At 43.9% G+C, this 18385-nt stretch overlaps 1 protein-coding gene across 1 annotated transcript; it reads left to right on the top strand.

Annotated features, from left to right (window-relative positions):
* Positions 1-517: 517 nt before the first annotated feature.
* Positions 518-18325, top strand: TWSG1 (twisted gastrulation BMP signaling modulator 1). Its single transcript, XM_042869899.1, has 4 exons — positions 518-999; positions 6066-6165; positions 8940-9206; positions 15939-18325. The coding sequence occupies exons 1-4, from the start codon at positions 826-828 to the stop codon at positions 16118-16120; spliced, it is 723 nt and encodes a 240-aa protein (XP_042725833.1). The 5' UTR covers positions 518-825; the 3' UTR covers positions 16121-18325.
* Positions 18326-18385: the final 60 nt, after the last annotated feature.

Raw genomic sequence — 18385 nt, 5'->3', positions numbered from 1 at the left:
CGGTGAGGGGGGCGAGGGGCGGAGGCGCGGCGCCGGAGGATGGAGCCGGCGGGGAGGCGGCGGCTTTGTGAGGAGCGTTCCGCTGCCCGCCGGAGGAGGCCGGGAGGGGCGGCGCAGGGCCCCGCGGGTGCCCCGGAGCCGGGCGGCGCGGCGGGGCGCTCCCTGATGGAGGGGCCGGGGCCGGGCGGCTCGCGCGTGCTTCCCCATCGGGCTGCGGGCCTCACCTGAGGCCCGGGGGTGCCGACGGCGGGGGGGCGGGGGCGGCGGCGCCGGGTGCTGCGCGGCGGCCATCCCGTGCCCGTCTGCCTTTCCCTCCCGTGAGAACAATGCGGGCTCGCCGCGAGCTCTGCCCAAACGTGGGCTGTGTGCCGGGCTCCGGCCCTCGGCCCGGGTTCGGAGGCACGCGCGGGCGGCGGAGAACCTCCTGCGGACCCGCGCTCTCCGCTCCTGCCGGTCTGAGCCCTCGCGGCGTCGCTCCTGTAGAATGCGCCGCTCGGAGCCCCCGGGAGCTTCGCTTTAATGAATCGACGCTGATGTAGCAGCTTCGTTTCTGTGCGATGGCTCTAGGTGTCTGCCCGGACGATGCCTTCGCGGTTAGGGCTTCGCTGCTGCGTTTTATTTGTCGCTGCTCATAGGCCGTCAGATCTGATGTTACGAACCTGACCTCGTTCACCTGAAATGCAGTGCGATTTTAACGCGTGAGCGCAACAGCAGAGAAGTTTCAAACGGAGAAGTTTGCCGGCAGAGGAGGAGCAGTCGGTTTTGTTATCGTGCCTCTTTAATGTTTGATTTTTTTTTTTTCTCTTTTTTTCCCGGTGGTCAAAAATGGTTTTAGTGCTGGTTGAGCTCCGTCTGCAAACCGCTGGAACAATGAGGTCACCGTGTGCAGCGCTGAGTACATCCCTGCTGCTGCTGCTGCTGCTGGTGGTGTGGGCCCGCTCCTCAGTGGGCTGCAACAAGGCACTGTGCGCCAGCGATGTCAGCAAGTGCCTCATCCAGGTAGAGCTGCCTGTGCTTGTCTTTAAGTTCAGAAGCTGTCCCTTGGGAAGACCCAGTGATACAAATTAAGGCCGTTTTATCATGGAATCACAGATGGTGTTGGTTGGAAATTAAAGCCCACCCAGTCCCACCCCGTGCCATGGGCAGGGCTGTCTCCCACCAGCTCGGCTGCCTGGGGCTCCATCCAATCTGGCCTTGAGCATCTCCTTGAATGGCACTCCTTGTGACAGAGGGTTGTAAAGCTGAAAATGGCTGAAAGCCCCCTGAGAGAACAAATGCTGGTGTAGCTCCAATGTGCCTCACAACCCTGAAGTACCTCTGGCTACTAATGGGGATGAGCAAGCTCTTAAAGTGTGTGAGTTTGCCTAAAACGGGCTCTTGAGTTGTGCTTGTGAACAGTGGATGTTCAGCTTGAGCCCAGCTGCTGCTTTTGGCTCACTGCGTGCTGTCCGTAGGGCTGAAGGAGTGGCTGAGCCCCAGCTGCTCTTCCAGCAGTGGTTGGGAGCAGAGCGAGAGGTCCTTTTAGAGGAATTGTGAGCAGTTCCATTGCCTACTGATTAGTAATTGATGGGCAGTGACCTGAGCACGCTTTCTGACACCACATTGGAAAAAAGGAACCTTCCTGTGGTCAGCTCCAGCTTCCTACTGCTTCTTTGCAGGTTGGAATTGGAAAAGCAGAGAACACAAATGCTAGTAAATATCCTTCTGACTTCCTGCGCTGCCATTACTTTAAATGGAAAAAATAATTGAAAACAGTGCTGCTTCTCAGCCATTCTCTACAGAGTTGTTAAATGAGGGAGAGAGAGAAAGGCTTTTGACTTACCTTTCCAGTGACTGTGGCACTGGTTTTCAGTGATAATGCTGTGTTTTGCTTGGGCATTGGCATCTTCCTAGCAGCACAGCCCTAGGGATGTGCTCTCTTGCTTTATATCAGTGATGTGGGACACCCTCTTAAAGCATTTCTCTCAAATCAGGACCGCACGTTGCTCTTTGAGACACTACCCCTTAGTGTTGGGGTCATGCGTGGTCACAGGTCAATGACTGATGGAGGCAGATGGATCAGAAGGCAGATGGGAAGGCTCCTGAAGCTATGACCAAGCTGTTGCTATCTCTCATCTTGGCTTTTTCCTTCTTTCTTCTTAAATGTTCAAGTGTTGTTGCAGCAGAAGCATTGCAGTGCTCTCTGAAGTATGTCATACTTCTTGGGTTGTGTGCAATAGGGTATGTCTGAGTGTTCTTGTTTCCCTCTAAACCACTCTGGAGAAATCGGAATTAAAAGTACTTTGGTAAGACTAAGTTTTCTGGACTATCTCATCGTGCAGTTCCCTATCCTGTTTCTATAACCACTCTAGTTTAGTGTGCTTTGTGGCTTGAAGCCAAATCAGTGTGGCTCTGAGGTTACTGGGGAGCTGGCAAGACGTAGTGTTGGCCATCTGCATCTGTGGGAGCAGTGGGGCTCTCAAAAATCATACGGTTAATACAAATATTTGTGCCAGCTTCAGTACAGTCATTACTGCCACTCCTTAGGAGCTGCTCAGCTCGAGGGTGGTCCCTACATAAATATTTATTCTGTTAAATCCAGGACAGAGTGTGAGACCAACAACTTGCACGCTTTCCTCTTAGGTCTTAATGGCTGTAGCTCTTCTGGTGCCTCTGTGCTGGGATGTCATGTTTTTTCCATAAGCAAATAGCTTGAGGAACCTCTCCTTTTTTGGCTTCACCCTTGCAGAAACTTGGTGGCTCCTGCAGTTTTGGAGGAGCTCTGGGTGAGACCCAGGAGCAGAAGCAGAGAGGGGCCATGAGCTCAACTCCCTCCCTGGCTTTGGGCACAGCTCGTCCTTGAGCCCCTGCAGTGCTGTTGCCCCACTCCTTGGGTAGGCTGGTGGCCTTAGTGGTGCCTGGCACCTCTTCTCCAGCATTTCTTCTGCTTTGGAGTTCCCATGCACAGAGAAGATGAGAACACTGAGTGGGGACACCATGACTTACATCATTTATGCCGCCATTGGTGATGCCTGCTGAAGGTTTATCTTCTCTTCCTGTTAAACTTGGGCACGAGCTTCCGAGCTTTCAAGTGTTTACAAGACTTTTTTTGGCCAGCGATATGAAATAGCTCTCACATTTTAACTTCAAGGTTTGCGTATTCAAAAATTTCTGCTAGTGTGTGTTTTGTAGCTGTAGAATGTAATGTGGTCGGGTTAGCAAAATAATCCCGTCTGGTTTGCTTCCAGGAGATTTGCTGTTATTAAACTGTTCTAGGAAAAAAACATGAGCTATTTTCTTTCATTCCCTCCTCCAGTTTGCAGAGAGGTTGCCAATGCCTTCAGGTCCTGTTTCTCGCCACGCTGAGAAAACAGTCTCTGTCAGTTCAAGAAAGTTTTGAAAAAATGGAGTTGTTAAATTCCTTGTAAAAGGCTTTATTTGCTCTCTGAAGCAGAAATACCTTTATTGTACAAACTTGTCTGCTTCCTACTTAATGCTGTATTTTTAGACGAGGGAGGCTCATTTCTTGCCTAGCAGAATACTGGTGCACCTTCAGTAGTTCAGCCTGGGCAGCTGCCAGACTCACTTATGAGTAATATTTTCTTCCACTGACGCCTTGCCACCCCCAGCTATCAACAGGGAGCATTTCTCTTTCTGCTTCACTTCACCCACGTCCCATGGAAGCATTCTTTTAAGGAGATGTATCCTGCACAAGTGTCCGGTCTGGGTGAGTCAGTAGGAACTTGAGTGTGGTTAAGGAAACAGTGGACATGCAAACGCATGGATGGAAAAACATACGATTACTGCCCTGCAGGGACAGCCCTGGGGAGGAGGGGCTGAAGAGCTGTGCATAAGACCAACGTGATTTCTCTTTCTTCCATCTTCTTTCTCCAAGTTAAAAAGAAAAAAAGAAAAAGAAAAAAATTTAAAATGTTCCTAAGCCTTGCGTATAAAAATAAACTTGTTAAAATACTGGTAGGTATAGTGATGAGATCCCTAGATAGTCCTCGTGCATATAGGCACTAAGAATACAGACACACACTTGCTCAGAGTGCAGTGAGGCGCTGGCACAGCTGCCCAGAGAAGCTGTGGTGCCCCATCCCTGGAGGTGCTCAAGGCCACGTTGGATGGGGCCCTGGGCAGCTGAGCTGCTGGGTGGCAGCCCTGCCCACAGCACGGGATGGGACTGGGTGGGCTCCCTTCCAATCAGCCATTCTGTTATATTATTTTTGTATTGCAAGTGCAAAAGTTAAGATTATTTTTAATTCTGTGAGAATACTCTTAGACTGCATAATGCAGGCTGTAAAGTTGAAATAACTCAAATTTAGTGAGTTTTCTGGCTTTGATTCATACATTGCATTTAATATTTTATGGAGAGTAGCCTCCACCCACATACCGGCTTGTTGGTGTTGCAATGTCTTTAATAGGTGTGAAGTTGTCTGCCCAGTTTTACTGTTGAAGAGCAAATGTGTAGGATATGTTTAATGTGAATACATCCCAATTGAGCTCAGTGGCCAACGCAGCAGTGCTGTACTCTTGGTTGCTTTTAAAAATCGTTTTATTCAGGCTTTTACTCCTCAAGTGTGACACAATCTGTTTATTGAACAGAAAGATAAATATTTTAGAAATGCGTCATTCATTCACATAAGTCATCTTTCTAAGTTTGTGGTGTCTCCTCTTGTGGAAAACTTTGTATTTCTCAGTGACGGGCCTGTTTTTCATCCTTCACTTGGAAGCAGCATAGTAATAGGTGACACGAGTAAACTTTGAGAGTGAAAAAGTTGAAAATCTTGGTAGGTTTCCAGTTTGTAAATAAAAATTCAAGACTTACTGTGTATGGCAGAAATGCATGTGGAGAGGAGGAGGCTGATGCTCAGCCACTCAGAAGTGCAAACAATTTACATTAAGTTATGCAGGCAATGGCAGCATCTCAGCGCTGTGCGAAACACAATAGTTTCTGGATTGTGTGGCTTTTTTTGCTGGCTTCAAGAAGGCTTTTAATTCTTAATCTGGGACAAAGCAAATGGAAGAATGATGGATTGATGAAGTGCATTAGTACAGAGGGGCCCATCTGTGGTGGATTTTGGGGTTGGTTCTGTGTCAGTCCCCTGAAAGAGGGACGTGGCTCTGGGTTCTCTCTCCCAGATGCATTGAGGACCAGGACACGAGCCACGCCTGCAGGCTGCCATCTGGGAGCTGAGGTCCTTTGGAGCTGCTCCTACGTGTCTGTGAGCTGCAGGGAGGGGGGCCACCTGGTTTTTAGATTTCCTTTGTACGTGCAGGCTGTTCCCATGCTTCAGGATCCTCAACTGTACGGCTTCAGGAGGACTGCCAAACAAACCAGTCCTCAGATTTAGGAAGCAGGAAGCAGAAAGTGTTATCTTTGTTTTCTGTCTTAATCGCAGTTAGAGAAAAGAGTGTATGTGTACCATTTTACTTTCAAGAGACTACAATTTTGAAGTATCCAGGGTTTTATTCTGGGGATAGATTAAGAGCAGAAATGAATCAGCTGGACTTCAGATAAATATATATATACCCACATACAGCTACTAATACGATAAACAGAGAGCAATGTGTAGCAAGCATTCAGAGATGTGCAAAATAAGTGTGTTCCAATGGCTAAACCAAATACATTCATTTCAAGATCCACAAATAGGTGTGATGGTAGGCACTGCACATCTTCTGAGCTTCCTTTTTTTAGCTGAATTATACCTCATCTGCACTATTTATACAAAAAGAAACGTCCTTCTTTGAATTTGGTTTTGCAGTGGGAAAAGTATTCAGGGAACACGTAGGTGAACAAAGCTTTACCATGAATAGGACTTTTTCTCTTTTGAACGCTTGTTAGCAAACTTCAGATTTGCGTTCAGAATTTCAGCCTAAAAAACAAAACAGTCTGAAAAGATCCATTTGTAAATTCAGCTTGGTTCTTTGGCTAGAACTCTTTTACTGTTTTCTCACTTGATTAGCGTAGAAAGCTGTTTTTAAAACCCTAACTTGAGTTGTGGCCAGAGGAAGAATTGCTGTGCCCTGCTGGCATTTCATGTCTGGGATTGCTGGGTGTAACACGTTCATGTTGTTTTCAGGAGCTGTGTCAGTGCCGCCCAGGGGAAGGGAACTGTTCCTGCTGCAAGGAGTGCATGCTCTGCCTTGGCACGCTTTGGGATGAGTGCTGTGACTGTGTTGGTAAGTTTGCAATTGTTGGGGATTTCTTTTTATTTATAGAAACTTCTCCCTGCCGTGTGTTCAAGTCGCAGCCCTACTGCAGAAGTTAAGCACGAGGACAAAATCTGTTATTTCATTATCTTGCAACTTGTTCTATGGGTACTGCATGAGTTAGCATGCAGTGGAACATGCCAGTGGGGACCAACATGCCAGAAGGCTGCATCTGCTTTATGAGGTACACAGTAGCAGTCCAAATTTTGCTTGGGTGATGTCAACATCACTACACAGCAATTTTGCTATCTGTTTGTGGACTTCTTTTTCAATTGTCATCTCAATGAAACTACACAGCACCTTCATTATGGGGTTGGATTCCACGTAGGGGCAATTGGAGATGTGAGTTCCCCCATGAGTCCTTGGGACTAGTTGTAATTACGCACAGTCCATGTTTTTCATCACTCTTTTATTTGCAAAAAGATCTGTTTCAGGAGCGTGAGAAGAAGGTATACAAATTCTTTCTGTAAGATGAGATGACAGCCCTAACAAGGACAGCATTATTACCAACAGATCATGCTCACAGTGCCAAGATTTCTGTTAGTGAATGGTGCCTCTGCAGAAGGATGGATATGTTCTTGTTCCTTCTCATGTTATAAATGTTTTGAAAGATTCATCATCCTGGGGTTGCTGGGCCCTCCACTGCCATACAGATCCATCTGGTTCCCATAAATAGGAGGCATGTTGATCACTGTACCTTCTCACAGCTTCTGGCTGGTCGATTCTTCTCTGAGTTCCTGAGGATGAGTGCTTCAGAGTGCTCCTTTTCACTGCATTTCATTGCTTCTCACATTCCATCATGATGTGAATATGCTTTCTGACAACTTGCTTCTTGCTTGGTTCTCAGCAGCTTACCTTTGCTTGTCTGTCCTTCAGTAAATAAGGAGTGGAGCGGAACACTTGGGTGCACATGAGATTCTTCCCAATGGCAAAAAGGATTTTCAGCCCATCTCCCTGTGCTGGCTATTTTGAAAGAGGTGTTATAGTTTAATTTTTCTATTTGAGCTGGAATACTTTAATGGACTCACTGAAGAGCGAAATAGATTTGTGTATATTTCCCCCCCGTTCCCTTTGCCCTTCCCATGTGTTCTTGCTTTTTTTAATGCAGTACTGAATTGTATTGTAGACTTACTCAGTCAGAGGGGTAGGGAACAGGAGAGCAGGCTACTTGGCTTTTTCAGAAGTGCTGTCTGGTTCAGAAAGCAGGGTTTTGTGCACAGATATTCTATAGGAAGAAGAACCTAGCTACTGTGATTATAAAGAAAAAAGTCTACATAGTTTATTTTCTAAATCTGAACATGATTCCCTGTTCTGTTGCTGCTTCCCTCAGTGCTATCCAGTAAAGCAGTTAGCAGGTTTTAGTTTCAGTTTCCCAGTACTGGTGGTTCTGCAGGTGCTTCAGACCTTGGCTGTATGGCGTCGTCCTATTCTGAAATAATTTCTCATTAATGTAGATTTGGAGTGGGAGATTTCACTGTCATTCTGATAGCTGAATCTCTAAACTGATCAAATCTAACATGAAAGCAGATGGGTTGTGCTGTCCTTCAGGTCATGTCTGCTCTGAAGTCAGGAGTTACTTCTACTGTTCAGCACTTACTTTGAAGAGGTTGTGTTTTTCTATAAAGTCATAGCTAAATATGATTTCTGAAACTGGAGGCTTAATGCATCAACATGGCAGGAGATGTTTGCTGAGTGTGTAGGGCAGGTGGACTTCAAACATACGTGCTTCGTATTGCTTTGGAAGAAGAGGATTGATTTGCTTTGCAGCTGTAGCTGTCTAAAAGTGTAACTGTAAAACTACCCAAAATTATATCCAGATGTGCATCAGGAAAATCAATTTCTCTGTCTCTTGCCAGGTGACTTCTGATAGCATTTTATGGCTTCTGGTTCTAAATACCTATGCATGTGTAACTTTTGCTTTCAGTCTTGGAGGTTTCAATGTTTTGATTAAAAGAAGGTAATCGCAGTTAATAAATGGTTGCATTTAAATGTTTAATGAAAATCTGGCACCTGCATGGCATATTACGGAAACAAAGAGGCAAAGAGGATTACAGTAGAGGACAACAGATTTCAAAAAAGATTCCCCAGGAGATACTGAAAAAGATGTGTAAGGGGTAATGTGGAAATAAGTGTTTTTGTCTGCAATGACTCTCCAACTAAGCAGAAAATCTCGGTTCATCTCAGCCGTGTCTAAGCAGGTAAAGACAGCAGACTCTTGCTCTCTCCTGGTGCTGATCTTTGCACCTTTGGCAGGTGCCTGGTAAGATCTTATGCACTGCTGAAGCAGATGAGATCAAATACTTGAATTGTGATCAAAAGTTTCACAAAGCTCAGGACTTGTCGAGATACTATCTTTGTTCAGTTGTAGGCTCCCATTCCGAATTCATGCCAGTGTCGGTCATGCTGCGCTTTGTCACATTTCCCAGGGGAAACAAACCTTGAGCTGAACTGTGTGTTCTGAAGTGTAATGCTATAGCATAGAAAGGGAAGTGAAAAAGAGGTTTTCCGTTTTGCTTGGAGCTCACGAGTTGCAGATGTGTTTTGTGGAATTCTGCAGAGATCTGAAACCTGCCACTATTGAAAATTAGCACTGCTGGTTTTGGTGGCACTTCTGCTATTGAGTTGTGAGTTAAAGAGTTAAGAGGGAATTATATCAGCAGAAGGGTTCTGTATGTATGTATATACACCCACAGATTCCAGGAAGAAAGGATTTTTGTATAACTTAGCTTCTCATTCCTTTGCAGGTATGTGCAACCCTCGCAATTACAGCGACACACCTCCAACATCCAAGAGCACTGTGGAGGAGTTGCATGAACCAATTCCTTCGCTTTTCCGAGCGCTCACAGAAGGGGATACTCAGCTGAACTGGAATATTGTTTCCTTCCCTGTTGCAGAAGAATTGTCGCATCACGAGAACTTAGTTTCCTTTTTAGAAACAGTGAACCAGCCACAGCATCAGAACGTTTCCGTTCCAAGCAACAACATCCACGCACCTTACTCTAGTGACAAAGGTAATAAATACAGTGTCTGAATTCCTTGCGTCTCTTCTGGTCTCTTCCAGCAGCTTTTTCAGTGCAGCTTTCTCAGTGCATCTTCTGTGCTTGTCTCTGCTACCCTCTTCTTTTTGTGTATAAAAATGGGGGAGAAGTTCAGTCTACTTCTGAGCATGACAAAACAGCGTAGGAACTTATTGCCTTTATTTTATTTATGTATATATTTTTTTCCACCTTGAGTTTAGAGTTGTGTTTTTTTGTTTTTTTGTTTTTTTGGCTGAGTGGCAGGGTAAAAGATGAGAAGTTTGGTGTAGTGACAGCAGTGGGTTAAGAAACATTCTCTTTGCTTCTCAATTTCCATACTAAACCTGAAATACTTTTCTGTGCAAATCATTTCAAAGCCTTGAAAGAATCTCATAAGTAGTTCTTAGTAAAGTAGCTGATTAAAAGGGGAAAAGAGCATCTGATTTGTTTTACTGTAGTGTGATTAATGCTTCGCTTCCTTCCCAACGCTCGCTTTAAGTATTGGTAACCACATTTGCTGTTGTTGTGATGGTTCTTTTGTCTTATCAAAGCAAGATTCCCTAATTGATGGACACGCTGCTTTTCCATCTCATCTTGAACTTTTGACCTAGTATTGTTACTGAGTAGGGCTGCTATTGATTACATGGAACTGTAATGGCAATTTTTCTGACTTCCTTTGGTTAAGGCACACTAGAAAAAAATATTAATTCCAGAACTGGGAAACCAGATGGGCAGAAAACATTTCATTCATGTGTCTTTGACATTAATAAAACGCTTGCTTACCATCATGAGAGTGATGCAGAAAGCCATGTTAAATGGCAAGCCACAAAAAGCCATGTGTGCAAATAATACTAAAGTATTTAAAGACGTAAATTATACTTGGAAGAAAAACATATGCTTGGAACAACCTTGAATATATCCCACTGTACTTAGGTACTGCAGCCGGACTTGCTGTTCCCTGGCAGTCCTTTACTACCATGCCAACAGGATGGGCTAATGATAGCTTTGGATTAAACTTGGAATTGGAATTGCATCTCGAGGGTGTGGAGGAGTTCTGAGTATAACAACACAAATACATAGCTACAATTTTTTCTTAGTCAAAGGTCTCCTTTGTTTCATTTGCTAAGGTCGTATCAGAGATTTAAGCTGAGAGGGCTTTCATTGGAATGATGGCATTCCAAAAATAACAGTTATATTTGGAAATACTTACCAAATGCCACTGGATTTTGGGTTTCAGTAGGTACTCAGAAGAGAAATAAATGTCAAAGCTTTTCTTGTAATCATTGGCTATTGGTCTTTTCTTGGCCACAAAGTAGATTGAGATCTGATTTTGCAGAACATCATGTTAAGATTTTCTTATAAAAACTCCAGTGAATTGATCCGTGAGAAAAATAAGTGGAAAGAAAAAACTGACCTCTGGCCTCGGTCAGTTGGTGTTGATTATGGTGAAAGTAAGGGCACGTGGGGAGCTGCAACTCTTGTGTTGGATGTTGTGTGACCCATGCGGTGGCAATGTTTCTAAAAGGTTTTGGGTGAATTTACTGAGGAAGCAATAACTGGAAAGTGGAGGGGTAGGAGGTGAAGAGCCAAAGAGACTAGCCAGCATGGGCACACGCAGCGTGCTTCACTTCATCGTGATGTGCCGGCAGCAGCCGTTTCTTTTGTTGCCTGGAAAGGGAGAGGGGGTAATGAGATGTAGATTTTGGTGAGGGGACAGTAGGCTGCGTACTGTCCTGCAGATTACTTGCCAAAATTTGGATAGGCTCTGCTTATAAAGACCTCTTGCCACATCCTGTAACACAGTTCTGATTTTCATTTCAACGCGTGTCCATGCACAGATCAATGTGAAGCCGTCTAGGGTGCCAGACTTGCTATGTACAGCCCTGGGTGGGTGCCAGGAAAAGCAGCACTGGCCCCAGGAACCTGAGGGCCTTGTGCCTGACAGTGGGACGGAGCCAGGCCGCCAGTTAGTGTGGAAGTGGAATGCAGAGAGACATAAAACATTCCTGTCCTGCCGCTGCTTACTGCAGCCACCAGACCTTGAATTATTATTGTCTTAGTGCATTAGAGCGGTCTTCTAACACTCTAGTGGCCAAAGCACATCGAGCTGCTGGATCGAGCTCTTTGTATCGGTGGTTTCTGGTGTTTGAGCAGCTGCTTCAAGTGACTTTTGCTACTTGCAGTGATTATTAACCTAGAGTTACATTTGTACTTTATTCTTATTTTTTTGCTTTGTTTTTAGCTGATACCCTCAGAGCTCTGAACTGCAAGTTCAAATGTATAAATAAGCTTAAGTGCTGCAGATGATGACAGGATGTTGGCAAGAGAGACAGGGGGGAAGTGGATAATCTTTTGGCAGCTGATGAAACAAAATCTGTGTTGTAGCTGAGGGATTCTGACTTAAACCGCTCAGTGACACAATGGATGGTGTCAGCTCTGCGCTTACGCTTCCACTGAGTGCTGGCCAGGTAGTGAAGATCTAGCAGTCCAGTCAAGGGCACCTATTTCTGTAGGTATGCTAGGAACACATTTTTAAAAAATGCCTTTTTTTTTTTTCCCCCAATAACTTCTGACTAACACCAAACTGGCTGCCAGGCAGACGGTTACCTTCTCTTCTACCATGAAACAGACAAGCAGGCAACTTACCTTACATAGCACCTTTAATTTTCAAGGTAGCACATGGGATTTGTAATTAACTAGGAAGGTTCCTTCCTCTTCCAGATAAGCGTTTTTCCTTCACTTACAACAGAGCTGTTTTCTCTTCCTGGATTTGCCAAATTCTTCAAGTACCGATACAGATCTCACTTGAAGCACCAAGAGTATTGTTGCAAAGTCTGACAGAAATACGAGCCTGTTTCTTCTAGTCATCTGAATTTAAATTTGATTCTGCATTGTTGTTTCTCCCACACAACCTTCATGTGTTATGAATTGTGGGGAGAAGGAGAAAAATTAATGTTCTGAAAAGAGCTGTGTAGCTGTCAGTCCCCCACTGCTCTCTCTCCTTCCTATCCCATCTGTATTTGATAGTCCTTTCTGTGTGAAAACAGGCAAAATGCTAATGAAAGCTGTTAATGCAGCAAGTAGCATCCTTTTATCTGCACTGAGGGAGTCAGCATTGTCTGGGCAATTACATTTGTGAAACAATTTAAATACTTTCCCAGATCCCTACTGAGCCTGTAGGATGGTTTTGGTTTTTTTTTTCCTTTGTGACTCTTTTTGTAGCCCATAAAGAGGGATTTAGTGCTTGATGAGAGAGCAATTTTCCTGCTTTCCAAAATTCTTTATCTGTGTAGAAACACTGACCCTACTGAGCGAAGGACAAGGTTAGCATGTGGTGAACAAGGTGCGCGATAAAGAAAGAACCAGTTTAGCTGGCATGCCTCTGAATGAGAAAACTTCCAAATGTGTTTGGTAGTTTACTCTTCTGCACATTACGTGTGTCCTCTAGTTTCTTACAAGTGCTACTGGGAACCAGCCAGGTGTACCGCTAGCTCTGGCCTGGTGTGTACAAGCTGTCTTCCCCATTTTGTAGCATTTCTGGATTGGCCATCTAGGACCAACTTTTGGCTTCCATGTGCACGTGAAAATAAACTTCCTTCTCTGGTCTGTCAAGATTAATGGTCCAGTTGGTTGTTGCTGCTACCTTAATATGGCTGAGATCTTGCTTCTGTCCCCACTTTAGTGCTGAGAGGTTGATTTCCTGGACCAGTATCACAAGGCCTCACTGCTCTCACCTGCTTCTACCAGGATTATGGTCTTAGGAGTGCAGATCCACTGACCTCCTTCCCACTCACAGAAGTGTTCACTTCTGTAGAAGGACATCTCAGCATCTCTGGTAGACAAAGATCCAGAAAGATTGCTTGTTTTGGGACAGAGGCAGTCCTGTGCTTGCAGCTGACACCTGAATGGCTACTGTGAGAAGATAGGGAGGCACAAACATGGGGCTGTCTGGGCATCCTGGGACTAGAGGGTGTGTGTATGCTCCTTTCTGGCAATCCCAGCTTTTTGTTGCTGGTGCCAAAAGGTTACCAACTGCTTGCAAATTCTCTGAAGCAGGACAGAGTTGCTGAATACTGTGAGACAGAAGTGTGCCCTTGTGGCCAAGAAGGCCAGCTGGATCCTGGGTTGCATCAGAAGAGCGTGGCCAGCAGGTCAAGGGAGATGATCCTTCCCTTCTGCTTTGCCCTGGTGAGTCCACATTTAGACTACTGTGTCCAGTTCTGGTCTCCTTGGGAAGAGAAAGACAGGGAACTTCTAGAAAGAGTCTGTCAGACAAAGATGATCAATCATGCCTGGAGCATCTCCTGATGAGAAAAGGCTGAGAGACTTGGTTTGGAAAGTAGAAGACTGGGGTAGGAGGGGGGTCTGATCAGTGCTTATAAATATTTGAAGGGTGAGACTCAGTGGATAGGACCAGGCTCGTAGAACAAGGGACCTGATACAAAATCCACCTGGATTCTTTCCTCTGCAGCCAATTGTAGGGAACATGCAGCAGGTTGATTTCCAGAGCTCCCTCACAACCCCCACAGTTCTGTGTGGCCCCTGGGAGGATTCTTACCTGTGTGCTTTGGTGGATGCAGCAGTCGCTGCCAGTACCATCTCCCTACCACATTTTTGCTTTAACTGAGCCCTTTAGGTGCATATTAGGGAGGTCACTCTTTCTGTGTGCTACCATAGAATGTGTGTTCCTGTTTTGCTTTTTTCCCCTCCCACCTGTAAAGAAAGCATTCTTAGTGAAGCTGTGGATATTTGGTAGATTTCAGGTGGAGGTTTTGTTCTGTGAGAACTTTCTATGCTTACTGGGCCTTAGGCTTTATTTTGAAGTGTTAGAGAAACAGAAGTGCCAAGAGTGGGACAGGACTTGCACAACCACTGCATGTGTTGTTGACATTCTCAGCAGTACTTCAGGTACTCCAAGATTTCTTAGATGACTGCAGCGTTACTCACAGCATAGCTTTCCTGGAAGCAGAAAAATGCCTTGGTGTTGGATCTGCACTTCCTCCTCGAGATCCTTAATGCCTTTTGCATTGTATGTGGTGTCTACAAGAAGTGTATGTCAGCCCAGAGCCTGAACAAAGAATACTGCCTTGTGTTCAGTGAGCTGGCAGCATGTCCTGTGACTATCTTGCAATTGTTCAGGCAGCAGTAAAATAATTTGGCAGTTATCAGGTTTCCTTCATCAGCGTTTTGACAGATTTTAATTCTTACACAGGATAGGCAGAGTTTCCAGCTGTCAAGAAGAAGGAAGCATCTGTGGAAAAGCTAGCAGCTGCATTGTGCTTTCTCATACATTGTGCTATCCCTTGCCATTTGTCCTGCAGCTTGGACAGCACAAAGACCATCTACTGTTGGTACTGGGGAAACTGAATGCGTAGATCTGATGTCCTGTAGTGTGATGGAGCCCTTTGCTGGCCTCAGCTCATCTCTGGCCTTCACCTTAAGAACTTGCCAAGAGAACTGTGTGCTGCTGAGGTTGCTAATCTGTGAGGTACCCGTATTTTGAAGAGAGGGGTTGCGCTGACTTTAGCACAAGGCTTACATACAAGAGACTGAATAAATGTTGTGGTTAACAATTGCACTGCTCCAAGTCCTTTGGTTACTCATCCTTCTCCATATCTCCATAATCATTTAAAAAATGAAAAATAAACTGTCTGACTTACCATCTATGTTTGGATTACATTTTTCTAATCCTCCTTGGAATGTAGGTCAGTACGTTTCTTCTGGATCCGTGCAATTTGAGCAGGAATAGGCTAGAAAGCCTCTTGACATTTGCAGCTCACAAATCTGTCTGATGTGTGTTAGTGAGGTGTTCATGTTTGTAGGCAGCTTTCAGTTGTGCTTTCACCCACAGCGTGCCAAGTTACGCTGGGGGCAGATGTGGTGCAGAGATCCTGTAGAGGACAAACCACGGTGTAATCACTCAGTTGGCAGAGAAAAAAGATGGTGGGATCTATCAGCTTGGGGAATTAGAAGTAGGCAGGGGAGGGATGTTTAAATTTTATAGATGTGGTGAATGCCTCAGCTCCAGTTTGGGGTTATAGTGCCAAACTTCATGGTGTTTCAAGTAATTGCGTGGTGGTTAGAACAACAAAGATGATGCTTAGGCAAAAGGCAGAAAGGATTTCTTAATCTTAGTAGTAAAACTGGTGTTGCTTAAAATAATAACTAAAAGCATGCTGTGCTGTTCTCATGTTGAGGAAAATGGGATCTTGTAGCTCTAGCAACATGTGGTTTTAATGTGGTCGAAGAATACTGTTGGGGATGAGAAGAAAATGTTTATGCTTAAATAAGTTTTTAAAATAACTGATCTAAAAGTGTTGTTTTTCTTGATCACGTGTAATAACTGCTAGCAACTGCAGTAGTGGTATCTTAATGCTAAGGCTGCGTACCTTCAGAGGACACCTGCATGTTATTTTGGCATAGCCCATCGTTACACTTCATAAAGTATCCCTCATGACTTTGCGGAGGACAAAAAAAAAAAGACACAATTTAATTTAAAAAAAAAACAAATCATCCAGAGGGGGAGCAGAGAGTAAAAACTGAAAGTTGATAGCTCTCACATAGGGTCTCTGTCTCTTTTCTGCTTCTCTATCACTTTTTTTTCCTTATGCCTCATGGTCTTAATGATTTGAACTCCCATTTCAATAGCTGCATGTGTAATTAATTTTCAAGTAACCTTTTAGATACTTTAAGACCTTTTAAACCATTTTCCCCCTCTTGGTTTAGAACACATGTGTACTGTGGTGTATTTTGATGACTGCATGTCAATACATCAGTGCAAGATCTCTTGCGAGTCCATGGGAGCATCCAAATACCGATGGTTTCACAACGCCTGCTGTGAGTGTATCGGGCCAGAGTGCATCGACTATGGCAGTAAAACTGTAAAATGTATGAACTGTATGTTTTGAAGCAGAAAAATTGTAATACGCTAACATGGAGGCCAAAGTAATCCCTCTCAGTTAGAGAGAAGCGGATTGGAAATCCTGCATTTCGGTGGAGTGCCTAATGGTTGCAATTAAATGGAGCTGGTTGAAAGAAGATGTATAAAATTTGAAACTTGTTTTTTTAAATCCGTGCAAGCAAGGCTAACTTGTAGAATTTTCAACATTATGTTTTCTTTTTCTTCTGCTCAAATGGTACAGCCGTGCTCATCCTTGCTGTTCTGATTGTTTTCTTTTGATTTGATACTATTGACTATATTGGTTTTCAGAATATAATGCAATATCTTGTATTTAGAGTAGGAAAAACTTAAGAATACGGTAATGAGTTTCTCACCATTCAAGTTCAACAAATAAATAAATGTATACTGAGTTGCAGGGAGAGAGTTCTTGAGGTGCCTGGTCTTCCTGGTTTGTTTGTTTGTTTGTTTTTAACTTTATTGCCCTCTAGTTTCTGAGCTTAGCCTTCTATTGTGAAAATGTTATCTGGGGAGAAAGAATAATTAATGCTTCAAGTCTAAATCATGGGCCGTCATGGATAAAATCCTGACTTCTTAGAAGGGCTGCCCTACAAAATGCTGAGTGGGACGCTTCCCTTACCAGTTTTATTTGCCATGTTCTCTTAGATACATTAGCAACTGAAAAAATCTTTTCAGTCTTCTCTGAGAGACCAAAGCAAGGCTGTTAGGTGCAGTTGCATCTCCTCCCCTTTGCACTGTTCTCTAGGGTCACTTAATCTTTGAACATTCAGTGCAGTAAAGGGAAGGTGGCATTTTATTTTGAATATAACGAATAAATGAGAAAACAAAACAGCACGAACTAGCAAGTGCTACAGGGTTATCAGCTGAACAGTTGGCCGCAGATGCGTTCACATTTAGCAGTTTGCTATGAATATTTATTCCAAACCATAAGTCTTACTTTTGTTTTCCCATGAGATGTCATCACCAAGGAAGGGAAGATGTGCCCCCAGAGGCAAAAATCGGATGTTCTGAGCATAGGACACTGTCCATTTTTCTAAGAAAGAATTTGAGCATGTTGACGGTTGTGTGGCAATTTTATGCCCCAACTAAGACTCCATTGATAATGGTACTAAGTGCAAAAATGAAGTGTATGAGTAGTTAATGATCAGCTTTTGGTATTTATAATGATGTGTTTTTTAGTGCCTTGACTTTTTTATGCATATATGCATATATCTGTATGCACACACACACAAAAGAATTTGCCTATTCATGTTTCTCTCACTGCCCTCTGTCTAGAGGGATTAAACTGTTTTCTAGTCACACCTGAATATCTGTACCATGTACAAATGAAAGCAGTCGTTTTAAATATATTTTCTTGAAAAGGTTGCCTGAATGCTTTTTTATTTTCTCTCATTATACAGCTCTTTCAACAAGACAAAATAAACATATATATTAAATATACTGTCGTGAAATAATGTTACTTTCTTCAATCTCTTTTCTCAGCTGTAAAGAAATACTTGAAAGGTGTTTATTGTTTTGAGCTAGTAGATAATGAAGTACCTGCATACTTTAAACTTGCAATTAAGTGATAAATCATGGATTTGAACAGAAAACCTTTGCTTTCAATGAAGGAGCTGATCTTTGAATATTTGATGATTCATATTATCTTTTTCTTGGCTTTCTTAAAATGAGTGGAGGGGGAGAGTTTGTTAAAAGTAGCCGTGACTGCTTCTGGTTGGAGGATGATGCATTGTTCTTCACCAAGATAGGAAGTGGGCAGTAAGCATTCCTACAGCTCACTAGCACAGTTAAGATCTTGCAGTGTTAAATGATTTGAAGCACTGAATCTTTTGAGAGTGGAAGATGGGCCTGATGTTTCTGGTTAGGTGCCTGCTGTTCTCCATCTGTGACAACATTGATGTCACTAGAATTTCAATGGGAGGTCAAGTCAGAGGAGCAGCACGGGTGGAGAGGACTCGCCTGAAACAAGCCTGGGGAACAGCATAAAAATGTAAATACACTTGTCTGTGTAATGGCCTGAGAGTAGGTAGCAAGGATGCACGCTTTCTGGGGCTTGCCTTAACTTTGTAATTCTTGATGCTGTCTAGAGTTTGCTGTAAGCGTTGCCTGTATGCCAATGTCATACAGTAACAGCAAATGTATTTTATTATGATGAGTGTTTTGAGAGGTATTTTAATAAAAAGACATTACTGTTTCATGTGTTTTTTGTTCTCATGATTTTCTCAGGGCAAATGTTACCAGGAAACATAGTTAT

The sequence above is a fragment of the Lagopus leucura genome, unplaced genomic scaffold (genome assembly GCF_019238085.1).
Source record: "Lagopus leucura isolate 7727_CA_CO unplaced genomic scaffold, USGS_WTPT01 Super-Scaffold_100002, whole genome shotgun sequence".
Taxonomy (NCBI): domain Eukaryota; kingdom Metazoa; phylum Chordata; class Aves; order Galliformes; family Phasianidae; genus Lagopus; species Lagopus leucura.
Note: the sequence above shows the minus strand (reverse complement) of the source record. Positions and strands in the feature narration are given on the sequence as shown.

Excerpts from the sequence above, each read along its gene's own strand:
- TWSG1 (XM_042869899.1), top strand. The coding sequence starts at position 826 with ATGGTTTTAGTGCTGGTTGAGCTCCGTCTGCAAACCGCTGGAACAATG. Across the intron at positions 6,166-8,939 it reads TGAGTGCTGTGACTGTGTTG|GTATGTGCAACCCTCGCAAT; the intron begins GTAAGTTTGCAA and ends ATTCCTTTGCAG. Across the intron at positions 9,207-15,938 it reads ACCTTACTCTAGTGACAAAG|AACACATGTGTACTGTGGTG; the intron begins GTAATAAATACA and ends CTCTTGGTTTAG.